This window comes from Brassica napus, chromosome C8 (genome assembly GCF_020379485.1).
Source record: "Brassica napus cultivar Da-Ae chromosome C8, Da-Ae, whole genome shotgun sequence".
Taxonomy (NCBI): domain Eukaryota; kingdom Viridiplantae; phylum Streptophyta; class Magnoliopsida; order Brassicales; family Brassicaceae; genus Brassica; species Brassica napus.
The window spans coordinates 47,435,856-47,452,569 of NC_063451.1; the positions used below are offsets into that span (position 1 = coordinate 47,435,856).

General features: G+C 29.9%; 2 protein-coding genes across 4 annotated transcripts; one reads left to right on the forward strand and one right to left on the reverse strand.

Moving 5' to 3' along the window:
• Window positions 1–1,643: 1,643 nt before the first annotated feature.
• Window positions 1,644–5,472, reverse strand: LOC106415768 (transmembrane 9 superfamily member 1). Its single transcript, XM_013856540.3, has 12 exons — window positions 5,179–5,472; window positions 4,701–4,893; window positions 4,511–4,615; window positions 4,190–4,207; window positions 3,998–4,095; window positions 3,760–3,912; window positions 3,439–3,573; window positions 3,133–3,299; window positions 2,955–3,049; window positions 2,494–2,867; window positions 2,103–2,376; window positions 1,644–2,008 (listed from the first exon to the last, which is right to left on the reverse strand). Exons 1-12 carry the CDS (start codon window positions 5,269–5,271, stop codon window positions 1,941–1,943), a joined length of 1,773 nt encoding a protein of 590 aa, XP_013711994.2. The 5' UTR covers window positions 5,272–5,472; the 3' UTR covers window positions 1,644–1,940.
• Window positions 5,473–6,180: 708 nt separating this feature from the next.
• Window positions 6,181–8,776, forward strand: LOC106416337 (serine/threonine-protein kinase SRK2A-like). 3 transcript variants are annotated; one of them, XM_013857196.3, is made up of 10 exons: window positions 6,181–6,391; window positions 6,493–6,619; window positions 6,770–6,844; window positions 6,925–7,026; window positions 7,243–7,296; window positions 7,383–7,475; window positions 7,589–7,681; window positions 7,830–7,934; window positions 8,026–8,124; window positions 8,210–8,776. In XM_013857196.3, exons 2-10 carry the CDS (start codon window positions 6,500–6,502, stop codon window positions 8,531–8,533), a joined length of 1,065 nt encoding a protein of 354 aa, XP_013712650.1. In that variant the 5' UTR covers window positions 6,181–6,391; window positions 6,493–6,499; the 3' UTR covers window positions 8,534–8,776.
• The last annotated feature ends 7,938 nt before the right edge of the window (window positions 8,777–16,714 follow it).

Here is a 16,714-nt window from a genome sequence, read left to right on the forward strand (position 1 = left end):
AACTTGAGCCATCACCGTCTATGTATTTCGTTACAAATCTGGTGTGCGGTGCTTCTCATCATCACCGGAAAAAGACTCACATTTTTCTTTTGTTCTTCTTGTCTTCTTCACCTATGAGATTATATGGTATTTGTTGCAGAACGGGTTTATGAGTTTTCAGTTGTTCGGTTGCTTCCCACGGCATTGTAGGCTGTTCCAGTCAATATTGATTGCTCCTCTTCTTCCTTAGATTTCAGCTGATGTTAGGAACTGCATCTCCTTGGTTGGGTCAGAGTTTATTCGTCTTTGATTTTGTATTCCTCGTCGTTGGCTTACCGTCAATAGTCTCTGCTCGTTTTGGTTTTCAAGATCCAGTTTTTGGTGTTCTGACTTCTATGCTCTCTTTCATATATAGCTCGAGGACGGCTCCATAGTTTTCTGATTTCGCTCCGTCTCCCTTTCTCTCTCTATTCTTGCATCTCTTCTTTCATCGCATCTCTGGTGGCTCTCCCTTTCACCATGTTTGCCAGTCGAGATTTGGATAATGTTTTCGTTCGTGTATGCTATGTGGGCTTGGAAGGTTATTTCTGGTCTCAAGTTTAGTCTCTGATTTTTTGGTGGTTGTCTTCCATTCTCCCTCTCTCAAGTTGCTTCTTTTCTTTTCATGTTTTCCTTGGTATAGGTGTGCGGAGTTAGTCTTTTGGAGCTTTGGTCCCTTCTATCCAGAGCTTTGTGGTTTTTCAGTTGCATGCCGTATTGTATGTTCTTTTTTAGTCTATGAGGTGTTTTTTTCTTTTTAGCTACTGGTTGTGATTCCGGTGTTTTAGGCATATATTTTCCTGCTTTTTGGTGGCTTTGGCCTTTCGATTATTATTCTTCCTTTGGCCCGCTTTTTTAGTTTATGTGTTGGTTGTCTAGTTTCTTATTCTTAATTTGATTATCTTATGATACTAATATTGAAATAAATATAATTTGTAAATGAAATAATAAAAATTAATAAAAATAATAAAATGATGAAAAGTCTTGCTATTTTTAGGTGTGAATAAATTAAATATTTAAAATATATTTATATTATTTTATTTATTTCTTGAATTTTAGAGACCAATAAGTGTGAGAAGGATTAGATAATACACAATTAGAAATTGATGGAGAAAATTGCAATAATTTAAAAGAAAAAGAATTTAAATACAAAAAAAAAACATGAGGACACATGTCAACAAACCCCCCTTCCACATGTCATAAGAAGGGAAAAAGCCAACTTTATATATAAAGATTTTAAATTTCTAAAAAATATATTTTAGACATTTTTATTTAATTTATTTTTCTTACATTTATTTATTAGTCAATTTTATTTTATTTATTCAATTTATTTTTAATTTTTTCTTATTTTTATAACTTATTTATTTTATTTATTATTTGAAAAAAAAAGAATAATCATTACATCATGCCTTTTGACTCTTGGATAAACACTACCGGTGACATTTTTTTTGATGTGGTGAAAGTGTAAATTAATCTCAAAATTTAATGTGTTAGTATAATTGGTTTGATTGTGTCAACTGTCAAATGTGATTTTTTGAATACAGAAGTTCAAAATTGCTAACTTTTTACAAAGGTTTAAAATACAAATTTCTCCAGAAAAATCTGATGCGGGTAAACAAATAGAAGACTGAAGATTATATCCAATTGCCTCTAAAGGACACTATATTCAATGATGTAGGTGATAGTGAAGTAAACACGAAAAGGAATAAGGAAAAAGAAGATTACAGGTAGTAGTATATTACATCCACTCGTTTCTAATCTAAAGAGAACAGTTCACTTACCAAAAAGGGAGAAAAAAAAAAGACATAAGCCCTTCCTCCATCTTAATTTCCCTCTCTACTGTCTGTATTTATATAATATATAATCCCCATAAGAAGATTTCTTCTACATTGGATGTTTTTTCGTCCTTTTCGATAAAACATCTAGTCGCACTTGATGTTTCTATAGATTCTCCTTACAAACAGGTTTGATCCCAAGAATCCAACAGCTCCTGCAAAATTTTCAGAGGAAGATATTTCTTAGTCTCAAATCGGTAAATACCAAACTCTGGTTTTGAATAGAGCTGAGAGGGAGTGAGCTCTCACCGCAAAGGATTCCAAGGCCAAGACAGAACATCATGGTGTATCCAAAGTAGAAGCTTGTCTGGAAGAATCCTGACATCTTGGTCTTTACGTAGTAGTAATAGATGGAGTATAAGTAGACGTAGACAGCCGTTGACGCAGCTGAGAAAAACGAAGTCCATTGCCAGTGATAGTTCTCTGCGTTCAGCAGGAAGTAAGTTCCCACAATTGTCACACAGACCGTCACTATGACCAGAATCACAAATACCAGCAGCATGAATCCATACACATAGTACACCTGTCAAGCCCAAAACCAAAGAGGGCATCAGGAAGAGCCATTCAATTTACTCTTCTTACTGTGATAAACCAAGGCACAGTGAGGCTCTACTTCAAGCAGTTCAGGTACTATTTTTACCTTGTAATTCCAGAAGGATGTGAAGACAAAATACATCTCGATGAAGATGCTTCCGAATGGTAGCAACCCTCCCATAAGGGAGACAACCGATGGAGTTAAGTACCATTTCTTCTCAGGGATTGGACGCGGAATGGTCTTCACACGGCATGGATTGTTGGGAGCACCGCTCCAGTTTCTTCCTACGACTGTCCCGAGGAGGGCTAAGGGGAAGGAAATGAAACCCCAAATTACAAACACAACCACCATTGTCCCGAAAGGAATAGCCGCAAGGGATCCATAGAATATAGCAATTGTGTTTAGGAGAAAGCCGATCCCAAAGCACAAAAAGGGGAAGAGAGAAGCCGTGAGGACCATGCACTTGATCCAATGTTTACCTGAACAAATTAGCATTAAAATAAAATCTTAAAAAATCAGAGGCGAAAGTAACACTGTAGAGATCTGCCAAGAAAATTAAGGCATACCCCCGCTTCTTGAGTACATTCCACCACTCACATAACCAGAGATAAACGAAGTTAGAGCATAGCAAACTATGAATGTTGTGACGATTGCTCCTCTCCTGAAATAATCAGAATACACGGTGAGCAAAATCCAGCCAACACGGAAAACTTAGTTGCCAGTGAAACAAAGTATAATACATACCCAACATAGAGAGTCCCGACGATGGCCATTAATATGACAAGAAGGACAAGCAACGCCAACTGTGCACCTGTGCCAACAACAGCTGAGAGAAGAACTAGACTCCATGGAGGTCTGAACACATCCCCATGCACAAGTTTCCAACCAGATTCTTCATTTACATCCCGTTCCTGTAATCATCAATACCAATGTCAGAAATGGTTTTACAACCTCAAAAATAAAGAAAATAGTGTTGGACAAACTGCCAAGAGAGTAACACCAGCGAACCAAATTTTGAAACTGGGACAAATAAAAGTTGAGGAAACATACCAAGCTCTCGAGATCATCATCTTCACGAGCATACTTTGCATAATCATTTCTGAGAGTCCTCATCAATATCATTGAGACCAAACCAGTGAGAAAAATAACCATCATGAACGAGTTGAAGATGGAGAACCAATGGATCTGCAAAACGAAAAGAGAAAAACTTAGAAGGCTTATAAATCTTGAACAATATCTAAAAGAGATGAACTTTAAATAAAAATTGTTAAACAAGCAGGAACGGAGACATTTAGTATGAACATTATGAAACTGTGAACAAATCATAACCGAAGACAAAATCAGAAGGGTACATAACAAGCTAAAAGTTACCTGGTGCTCAAAGAACGGATAATCCAGATATACATCAAAACGGCGAGGAAACGTGATATCTGTTGGAATCCATTGCACAGAATACGTCAGATCCACTGTCCTCCCTGCTTCCAGTGGCCTTGGGTTGTCTTGTGTTAGATTAACATGTATGATCTATAAAACAAACAAATAAATAAGATCACTGCACGTAGCTCACATGGTATCCATATTATTGCTTAATGGCGTAGCAACAACCCACCTGGTCTTTGTTGTATTTGACAACAATGTTCTTATGTGTGTAGAGGACGTGTTTGGCGTTTTCACCATTTTTGTCAGAATGCAGCTCACCCACGAAGCCTACAGTAGCGATAAGTCCAGATTAATACTATCCAAAATGAAAAGTGAAAATGATTAATTTTGGATGTTCAAGTAAATAAACAAAATCTCATACCCCATAAAGGCAGATCATCTGAAGTTATAACCATCCGACGAAAGTCCACGCAAATCAGATGCCACAAAAAAGAAAAGTTGTGAGAAATAAACATTCAAAGAAATGACCTTTCCTGGTCTATTACTATGAGAAATACTAGAAGCAAACTTATATACCCTACAACTTCAAACGATGTAAATGACACTGGTTATTGGATATTTTAGATTCTCATGACTAAACAAAGAACCAAAAGCAAGCTCAGCAAATGAAAAAAAGTTTCCATTTTTTTTATGCTACTTCAGCAGAAACATGTACAAGAGTACAAGGGAGTGTGAAACATACCCATAAAGAATTCAAACCAGTAGCTAGATTCGATGGCATCTTTAAAGTGCTTGACCTTAGCTTCATCGAGTTCAAGCTTACAGATAACATTTCTATCAACATTTTCTGTGGAAACAAAAAAAAAGAAAAGAAAAAGGCATTAGAATTAGAGCACAAGCAAGATAAGTAATATGAAAGTATCAAAACATACTCAAGAACTTGATGGGGATCTCGCTGTCAATAAGCTCATTTCCACCAAGAACTTCACCGAGACCACCCCATTTGTGAACATCGTTGTGAGAGGGACGGCAAAAGGGAAGGCTGTAGTAGTTGTATGTCTCTTGTGGGTTGTTATATGGCCCAACTTTGTTCACCCACAGGGTAACCTGCTCATCAGCTTGATACTGGAACAGGAAAGCAAAAGCGTGTTCAAAATGATAATTTGATCATAACAGAGCGTTTCTGAGTATCAAATCAACGAGAGCCTCAATCTCATTGTTGATTCGTAAATCTTCCTACGAAGAACCAATTTGATATGGAAGCTCGAGGATCCGACCCAGATCCAAGAACAGAAAAGTTCAATTACAAACACTATGAGAATCACGAGATCTACAGAAACGGTACTCGATTTCGAGCTGTGCGTATAAGAAACAGAAATGCATTTCAGGCAGGGGAGATCCGACTCTAACCTTGTGATCAGAATCGGAGGCGAGAGCAGTTGCGAGAAGAGAAACGAGGAGAAGCAATACGGTGCGGGTGGAGGAGGAGGAGGAAGACGGCATCGCGAAACCCGGCGGACGATCAGATCTGAGGAAGGCGGGGACAGTGGTGTGTGAATGCGTTAGAAGTTAGAACAATGACTACGCTCGATGAATCTGATTTCAATTTGGGCCTTTATGTTGAGAGATACAGTGTCAGCTCCCCGCTCTCGTTTCTCGGCAGCGAGCGATGAAGCGATCGAGAGAGCACAGTACTGTTATTTGTTCGGCAGAGATCCTGAAGAGATTGTAATAAAACAATGATAAATCTGAAAGCTCAGCTAATTGGGCCTCAAATCAATGTATTAGTTTACAAGCCCATGTAAAACTTAAATCTCATTTAATTGGGCCTTTATGTGGCCACTTGGAATTCTTTGCTCTACACCAATATTCAAATAATTGGGCATTTTACATTGGATTATAGATTTTATTTCTACGCATTGACCGGTTTTCTGGATACCTAGACTATTTTTTTTTTTAAAACATTTAAGAAAAATCGTTTTGTTTAGATCTAATTTACCATTTAGAGAGAAGTGGACACCATCTAATTTTATTAAAACATTGTTCAACGCAAACGTAAAAAGCCTATGAAAATTTACTAAATTAGATATTTAAAGTTTTTTTTCTACATAAAATATGCTGTTTAATTTTTCTCCATTTTAAGATTGAGATCTTACATTTACTGAAAATTCATTACCAATCAGATGCACAGTTAATTTCTCATTAACTCTCAATTTATTACTACCTATTTGCATTGAATTAGAATGTAATTAGGAAACCAAAAAAAAAAAGAAGCGTGTTTCCGTACAACACAACCGCGCTCGAATCAGAAAGGGAAACATGGATGTATGGCGTGGTACCCTCTGGGACCCACTGCATTAACAAAATTAATGATCCTATTAATTAATTGATTTTTTTAATTAAAAAAAAATGGAAGCATCATGAGAGAGGGAGATTCTTCAATCTTCAATCATCATCACTTTTATTATTTGAAGAAAAACAAAAATTCGAAACACAGAAAAAAAAAAGGTCGATTCTTTGCTTTGCCTTCAAATCTCATCAATCAATCACCTTTCCATCGTCGATAACCTCTTTCCTTTTTGTGAATCGCGAGATCTCGGAATCCCATCGTTGATTTGTGGGGGTACTGATTCGTTTCTTGTCTCTGTTTTAGGATTCTTCACGTTAAATTGTCGTGCTTTTTTAGCTCCTAGAGATTCTGTTTCAACGAGAATTTGTAATTAGGGTTAAGATGGAGAAGTACGAGCTCGTGAAAGACATAGGCGCTGGGAATTTTGGAGTGGCCAGGCTCATGAAGGTCAAAAACTCTAAAGAGCTTGTTGCCATGAAGTACATCGAGCGTGGTCCCAAGGTCCTTCTCAGCATTCATATTTCTCGTTTTCATTGTTCTTATGAAGCTGATCATCTCTCATTTCATACGCCCTGACTAGCTTCTTAGCTCGTTGGCATTAAAAAGATTGTCTTTTTAGCTCATTGGCTTTGTTGTATTTTTGGGATACAGATTGATGAGAATGTGGCAAGAGAGATCATTAATCACAGATCGCTTCGTCATCCTAATATTATCCGTTTTAAGGAGGTTTGTCAATTTATAACATGTCTTCTCCTCGCTATGGTGAAAAGGATATCTAATGAAGTTGATGATTTACTTAATCACAGGTTGTGTTGACTCCAACTCATCTTGCTATTGCCATGGAATATGCTGCTGGTGGTGAATTATTCGAGCGTATATGCAGTGCTGGAAGATTCAGTGAGGATGAGGTCAGCTTCGCATCTAAATATTGTGGCTTTGCTTTCCTTTGCTACTGTACAAGGATTAGTTTTTTTTTTTTTTTCCCCTAGAGCTCTGTATGGTCTTTGGCTAGATTAGGAAGAAGAGAAAACATGTGAATCTTCTTTATTTGTTATCAGCGTATCTAACAATTGGTCTCTAGGGTCTACAGTCTAATCCCCTTCTTTTTTTTTCTCTTTGTCCAGGCGAGATACTTCTTTCAGCAGCTTATATCAGGTGTTAGCTATTGCCATGCTATGGTAAGGCAAATATATTTCTATTAGATGTCTGGGATCAGTTCCTTTATCAGTCCTGTTGTCTCACCTTGTGTCCATTTTTTTGGCAGCAAATATGCCATAGAGATCTGAAGCTCGAGAACACACTCCTGGATGGAAGTCCTGCTCCACGTCTCAAAATCTGTGATTTTGGTTATTCCAAGGTCCGGCACTAAACAAAAATTATTAAGTCCTGCCATTGTCTGCGTAATCGTTTTGTTCTTTCCCACTTTCATAAAAGCACTGTCAAGTTATTTTGTTTTCCTTCTATTTATAGTCCTCTCTACTGCACTCGAGGCCCAAATCCACAGTTGGAACTCCAGCATATATTGCACCTGAGGTCCTTTCTCGGAGAGAGTATGATGGCAAGGTAATCTTACTGATATTTGAATCTTGGTAAATCCGGGCATCATGCTCAATGCAATGGATTTTACCTAAACCAATGAGTTTCTATGAAACTGTCATGCTCACCTTTGTGAAAGTCGGTAAGATTTTGAATTTCTTTCTTCTTCTTTCAGATGGCTGATGTATGGTCTTGTGGTGTAACTCTTTATGTCATGCTTGTTGGAGCCTACCCATTCGAAGACCAGGAAGACCCAAAGAACTTCAGGAAAACAATACAAGTAGGTTTATTCTTTTGACTCATGTGTCAGCATATCTCGCGTTAAGAATGCTACATCCTTTTCATCAATGTGTGATCTTGTTGTTCTACAGAAAATCATGGCTGTTCAGTACAAGATCCCGGACTACGTCCACATCTCACAGGATTGCAAACATCTTCTTTCCCGTATATTTGTGGCCAATTCACTCAAGGTATATACATCAATCAAATGAGCTAAATGTTTTGAGAAGTTGAGAGTTTTGTTTGACAATAGAGCTGAGTTGTTGTTTTTGGCAGAGGATAACCATTGCAGAAATCAAGAAACACCCATGGTTCCTGAAGAACCTGCCAAGGGAACTCACAGAGACAGCTCAAGCTGCATATTTCAAGAAAGAGAATCCAACCTTCTCCCCGCAGACCGCTGAAGAGATCATGAAGATAGTGGATGATGCCAAAACGCCTCCGCCTGTTTCCAGATCCATTGGAGGGTTTGGCTGGGGAGGAAAGGGAGACGGAGAGGAAGAAGAAGTGGATGAAGAGGAGGTGGTGGAGGAAGAGGAAGACGAAGAAGATGAATATGATAAGACTGTAAAGGAAGCACACGCAAGTGGAGAAGTGTGAATCAGTTGATTTTTTTTTGGTTTGGGTATGAAAGAAAGTTGTCATTGGTTTGCTGAAACTTAAAAGTCTCGTTTTATTATTTTTTGTCTTCTCCAGTTACAATGCTTAGCCTTTGGCTTTGGTTTTGGTTTTGAAGATTTGTAAAATTTGGTATAAGAAGAACAAACAGAGATTGATCATGAGTCCTTAAAGGCATTGTGACTTCAAACTAAATATCATGTAAATTAGATTTTTATTTTCTGAGAGGTTTTGTGTATTTTTCATGAAGTGAATCCTTAAATCAGTTTTTTGTTGGTTTATTATATATTTTTTTAAAATACATAATTAAATTTATTATATTTCTAAAAACACATAATTATAAGGGAATTTGCATTGTATGACACACAAAAAAATTAATAATTTAGTATCTGACTACTTTACCTAAACAGTAAGAATATACCATATACAATATGTATAATTGCCATCATACCCTTGTATTTCATCGGTGCAACCGACTGATAAATAATAAATTAACTAAATTTTAACCCGCACAGTTGTGCTGATATTTTATATTTTATAAATGTATTTGATATTATTATAATTTTTAAAATATATAATTTTTATTTTAGTATTATATATTGTGTAATTTATAATATTATTATTTATATTTATTATTCGGCGTTATTAATATATAGTGATTTGTTTAGTACATTTTACTTTATTATTAATTTTTATTACTTACTAATATATTTTCGAGTTAGGTAAAATAAAATAACAATATGATATACTCAAATAAATAACCTCCTTCAATTTATTTATATTATAGAAAAGAAATATGTTTAAGATAATTTATATTTACATGTTGTATTTTAGAAAATATACTTTAACATATATTATTTTAGTATTTTACGGGATTTTATAAGTAGAAACATTGTTTTGTTTAAATAATATAGCCATATAATTTTAGTAAATTTTGTACATAGTATCACCTATCATATTATTTTAGAAACTTTTATTGGTATATGATAATTCTGGATATTATAATATTAATTTGTATTTTCATTTTTCATAAAGATTTCAAAATATTAGATTACTTTAATTTTTTCAACATGTATAGTTTGTTTTTTCGTGGTTCATTTCAAAAAGTTATTCTTTATTATCAATGATTTTACCTTTTGTAAAATTTGAAATATTGTCATTTTGAGTTTGAATATTTATTTTCAAAATTTTATTTATTTTCAAGAAAACTTTGAAAAATACACTACTATTTTTGAGTTTGGAAGATTACATGAATTATGAATTTGTTTTTGTTTTTGTTATTACATTAATACATTATTTTATAAAACAAATATTTGAATTTTTGGTAATAGTTTCTAAATGTTTCTCAACATATTCTTTATAATTGAAATAAATAATAATTTATCATTAAAATTGGATTTGTCATTAATATTTTAAATAAATTACTAAAATTTCATAGTTTTCTTACACCATATTTTAAAAATATTATATGAACTAAAGGTTATTATATACTATTATATTTTGTTGATATAAATAAAAGATAATATATAGTTATAGATATAAATTTTTAACCTATGTTAATAAATTTATTTTTATATATAAATATTATATAGTTTACAAATTTTAACTCATTTTAATGATAAGTGATAATTTATTTAAATGAAACAATTTATTGAATTATAGAATCTACCTATTTAATATAATTTTGTCATATTTAATATAATTTTGTCATATTTAATTCATATAACACTTCTATTTTTATATAATTCATAATATAATTATAGAATTTATTAAAAAATATATAATTTCTATTTTCTTATTTTATAATAAAATTTTAGTTAACCTTGATTTAAAACAATAATATATTACTAATTACGAAATTAATTAAAATGTTATTTTATAAAAATATTTAAAATTTTAAATAAAATTTTGTTAGCTTCTTTCTCAAAAAAAATTTGTTATAACTAAAAATAATAAAATTCAAATTTATAGTTAGTTTATTATTAATGTAAATAATCAAATACATCATATTAACTAATTTTTTAAATGGTCTTACTATGACTTGTTAATGGTAGATAAAAATTGGATCTTAAATTAATAGGTTAGATTAGAAACTTACTTAAATATCCAAAATTTACTCATATGTGATATTTTCATAACATAAACAAATAAACAATATTCATATAAACAATATCATTCCTAAAAAAATATATGAATATTAAGAAAATATACATATAAATATGGAAAATACACTAGGATATCATTAAAAAAGTTTATGCCATAAATATAGACTCTAATGATTAAAATGACTAAAATGTTTAATTAAAGAGGTAAATATACATTTATATCCCTAGGGTTAACTAATCTAAATCTTAGGGTTTAGACTTAAGGGGTGAGATTTAGGATTGAGATTTAAAGTTTTATAAAATAAAAAATAAATATTAAAAATTTGAAAATAAAAATTTTAAAAATAGTTTCAAAAAGTATTTTCGAATTACAAAAAGAAAACATGAAAAAAATATGACTCTCTTTTAATAGATTAGATAATTATAAATATTCAATCGTGGCTTACTTTGATTCACGTACAGACTCTTTAGGAAAAAATCAATTAATCTCACGTGATTCATAATGGCGACACTTAAATCGTTGAACTATAGTCACAACTAAGAGGAAGGCGATGAAGTCAAGGCAAGACCCGGATTACATAATCAAGACCAGAGCCGTGCGAGAAGTTTTTGATGCCCTAAACCAAATAAAATATTATGTTTCATAAAGTGTTTTTTTCATAAAATAATACAATAAACAATTAAATTCTTTTATAAATAACCTTTTGATAGAATTTTTCCACTTTTTATTATAGTTTTATGTTTAATTTATAAATATGAAAATGCAATATACAATACGCTTTTATACACATAGTTTTATTCTAAATTTGTATAATAAAACTTAATTAATAAATCAAATAAATAATAATAGGTAAAAGAACATATAAAATGAAGAAAACATACTTATTATGACAAAATAAAAGAAGATGATCGTAATGATAAATTTTTAAAAGTAAATAAAAATATATAATTATAATTAATTGGTTATAATTAACATCTAAATTGTAGGTGTAAACAGTAAGGAAATAAAATATTGATAATGATTTACTATATACGATACTGAAGCTGAGGAACAATCAATAACATTTAATTTATGGATATATACATGCCTTACAAATCTTTCAAAAAAAATTGATGCCATAAGCGAATGTTTCTTTTCTTTACACTGAGGCACAGCACTGATCAAGACCGATGAAGACGAAAACCGTAGAGAAAGGCGAGACAAAACCGTTGCAATATACAATTTGTTTTGTTCTATTCTATTTGGCAAATAGAATACTATGTATTATTTTCAGTTTGATATTTGGTTTTACGGTTTATATTTGGTTTTAGAGTTTAGTGATTAAAGTTTAAGGTTAAGCATTTAGAAGGTGGGGATGAGACAAAGTCACCGCTAACTTTTTTTTATGCAATCATATACATTTTATAATTTCATTCATGTGTACTATACTATTTATTTTATTCCATCTTATTTGGGTTTATGGTTTATTTTGGATTTAGGGTATAGTCATTATGGTTAGTGATTATGGTGTAGGGTTAAATATGTACGGGTCGGGGTGGGTTGGAATAAATTTTAGTTTTAGGGATTGGGATGAGGTTAGTTTAGAGTTTATAGTTGGGTTTACGGTTTAGTGATTAGGGTTTAGGGTTTAGTATTTAGAAAATGAGAGGGTTGGGTCAGCAATAACTTTTTTCATGCAGTCATAGAGATTTCATAATTTTACCAATATATACTATGTTATTTATTTTGTTATATTCAATTCGGTTCAAAGTTTATATTGGGGTTTATGGTTTATATTTGGATTTAGAGTTTACTGATTAAAGTCTAAGATTTAATATTTAGGAGTTGGGATAATGTTTAGTATCAAGATTATAAGGGTTGAGATAAAGTTGGTGTCCTATGCTATTTTGGTGACATGAAATAGAACATTTAAGTTTTTTTTATGCAGTAAAATCAAAAATAACATGAAGTAAACTTACGGTGTAAATAAATAGAATACTTCAATGTGACAGGGTTCAGGGTTGTATTGTATCCATACATTTATGAGTAAAGTGAAAAACGTATCCAATAAAAACATAAATGACGTGTATGTCAATGAAATTGACCCTCGATCCCCCGTATATCAATCGAGAAGGATTTCAAAAATTAGAACTTTAATTTTGTATTAATTAAAAAAAACCCAAATCATAGATGGTACTCTAAATATCTTCTAAATTCTATTTCAAAGAATTCTAGAACATCTAATATAAAGTATAGTTTAATCTAATAGTGTCACATTATTCTATAATTATATAACACTAGAAAAGAGAACATTATATTAACCTAAAATATAGGAAGTATGTATTCTTTCCTTAAATAAAAACTACGGAATTACCTAATATGATTTACATATATATAGCAATTAATGATTATGAATAATAAAGATTTGATAACAATTTTTGCATCCTTATTCATTTTTGTTTAAATTTATATTATTAAAAAAAATTAAACAATCACATTAACTATATAATAAAAAAATTAGATTTTTTCTTATATGTTATATTTTGAATTTTTTAAAATGACTTTAAAATTACAAAAATGAGGAAACCTTATATGTTACATTTTTTTTAAAACGACTTTAAAATACAAAAATAAAGACATCTTATACGGTATATTTTTCTTATATGTTAGAATTTTCTTATATGTTATATTTTGATTTTTTTTTAAATGACTTTAAATTACAAAAATGTAAGTTTTCCTTAAGTATACGACTAAAAACATTTAAATGACATGTATCAATTCGATGGTTGATTTGAAAGCTTTCAAAACCATAAGGAAGATAAAAGTCAAAATAATTTAACTGTGGAAACAATACTGTTCACTTTTTGCAAGAATGTGTTCGATAAAAAAAATAAGGTTTTTATGTCATAATTTGTTTAATGTCCACTAGAGAACATTATATTAACTTAAAATGTAAGAAGTGTGTATTCTTTCATTAAATAAAAGCTACAGAATTACCTAATATGATTTACATATATATGACAATTAATGATTATGAATAATAAAGATTTGATAACAATTTTTTGAATCATTCTTCATTTTTGTTTAATTTATTATTATTAAAAAAATAAACAATCACATTAACCATATAATAAAAAATTAGATTTTTTCTTATATGTTATATTTTGAATTTTTTAAAATGACTTTAAATTACAAAAATGAGGAAACCTTATATGTTATATTCTTTTTAAAACGACTTTAAAATACAAAAATGAGGACACCTTATATGTTATATTTTCCTTATATGTTATATTTTGAATTTTTTAAAACGACTTTAAGTTACAAAAATGTAAGTTTTCCTTAAGTATATGACTAAAAACATTAAAATGACATGTATCAGTGTTGTGTTCAAAAAAAAAAAAGACACGTATCAGTTTGATGGTTGATTTGAAAGCTTTCAAAACCATATGTAAGATAAAAGTCAAAATAATTTAACTGTGAAAAAAATACTGCTCACTTTTTCAAGAATGTGTTCGATAGAAAAAAAAAAGGTTTTTATGTCATAATTTCTTTAATGTACACTAGAGAACATTATATGAACCTAAAATATAAGAAGTGTGTATTCTTTCCCTAAATAAAAATTACGAAATTACCTAATATGATTTACATATATATGACAATTAATGATTATAAATAATAAAGATTTGATAACAATTTTTGCATCCTTCTTCATTTTGTTTAATTTTATATTATTAAAAAAATAAACAATCACATTAACCATATAATAAAAAACTAGATTTTTTTCTTATATGTTATATTTTGAATTTTTTAAAATGACTTTAAATTACAAAAATGATGAAACCTTATATGTTATATTTTTTTTAAACGACTTTAAAATACAAAAATGAGAACACCTTATATGTTATATTTTTCTTATATGTTATATTTTGAATTTTTTAAAAAGACTTTAAATTACAAAAATGTAACTTTTCCTTAAGTATACAACTAAAAACATTAAAATGACATGTATCAATTCGATGGTTGATATGAAAGCTTTCAAAACCGTATGGAAGATAAAAGTCAAAATAATTTAACCGTGGAAACAATACTGTTCATTTTTTTCAAGAATGTGTTCGATGGAAAAAATAAGTTTTTTATGTCATAATTTGTTTAATGTCCACTAGAGAACATTATATTAACCTAAAATGTAAGAAATGTGTATTCTTTCCTTAAATAAAAGCTACAGAATTACCTAATATGATATATATATATATATATATATATATATATATATATATGACAATTAATGATTATGAATAATAAAGATTTGATAACAATTTTTGCATCCTTCTTCATTTTTGTTTAATTTTATATTATTAAAAAAATAAACAATCACATTAACCATATAATAAAAAATTAGATTTTTTCTTATATGTTTTATTTTGAATTTTTTAAAATGACTTTAAATTACAAAAATGAGGAAACCTTATATGTTATATTTTTTTAAACGACTTTAAAATACAAAAATGAGGACACCTTATATGTTATATTTTTCTTATATGTTAGATTTTTTTTATATGTTATATTTTGAATTTTTTAAAACGACTTTAAATTACAAAAAAAGTAAGTTTACCTTAAGTATACGACTAAAAACATTAAAATGACATGTATCAGTTTTGTGTTCCAAAAAAAAAAAGACATGTATCAGTTTAATGGTTGATTTGAAAGCTTTCAAAACCATATATAAGATAAAAGTTAAAATAATTTAACTGTGAAAACAATACTGTTCACTTTTTCAAGAATGTGTTCGAGAAAAAAAAATAAGGTTTTTATGTCATAATTTGTTTAATGTACACTAGAGAATATTATATTAACCTAAAATATAAGAAGTGTGTATTCTTTCCCTAAATAAAAGTTACGAAATTACCTAATATAATTTACATATATATGACAATTAATGATTATAAATAATAAAGATTTGATAACAATTTTTGCATCTTTCTTCATTTTGTTTAATTTTATATTATTAAAAAAATAAACAATCACATTAACCATATAATAAAAAATTAGATTTTTTCTTATATGTTATATTTTGAACTTTTTAAAATGACTTTAAATTACAAAAATGAGGAAATATTATATGTTATATATATTTTTTAAACAACTTTAAAATACAAAAATGAGAACACCGTATATGTTATATTTTTCTTATATGTTATATTTTTTCGTATATGTTATATTTTGAATTTTTTAAAACGACTTTAAATTACAAAAAAAATAAGTTTTCCTTAAGTATACGACTAAAAACATTAAAATGACATGTATCAATTCGATGGTTGATTTGAAAGCTTTCAAAACCATATGGAAGATAAAAGTCAAAATAATTCAACTGTGAAAACAATACTGTTCACTTTTTTCAATACTGTGTTCGATGGAAAAATAAGGTTTTTATGTCATAATTTGTTTAATGTCTAATCCGATCAACCCATGATGTATTAATCATAGTTTTGTTCTATTATTTTTAATAAAATTTGATTCGATCCATCGGAAAGAAATTATATAATAACAACAAAAAAATATTTTATATATATAAATAAAAAGATCAAATATATAAAAGAAAATATCGAAATATATAAAAATAAATTCACCATGCGCAAGGCGTAGGTCTTATCCTAGTTCTATACTATTCGTAGATGTTCTATACTATTTTTTATACATTGAAACTAACGTTATGGGTGGTGTCTCCGTCGCGCTTTCTCTTCCTCCTCAGTAAATTATGTTTGCATCTATAAAACTTCACATACGGCACCATTAACTCTACAAGATCAGTACATAATTGTGTGACATCGTTCTAAAGACCACCGTTGCTTTACTCGTAGCCATTTACTCGTAGCCATGTATGCAAGTGATGATTTTTTTCTCAGCTCACCGGTTACTTATAAATTAAAATGGTATAACTAGATAAATCTTGTGTTAAATGTTATTGATTTAATTATGTCAAATTCAATGCTATATACTTAGTAGTTATGATTCAGAAATTGGCTATTTAGCAAATTAATCCTAATTATAATTTAATTAATGTTGGAACTTGGAAGAAAA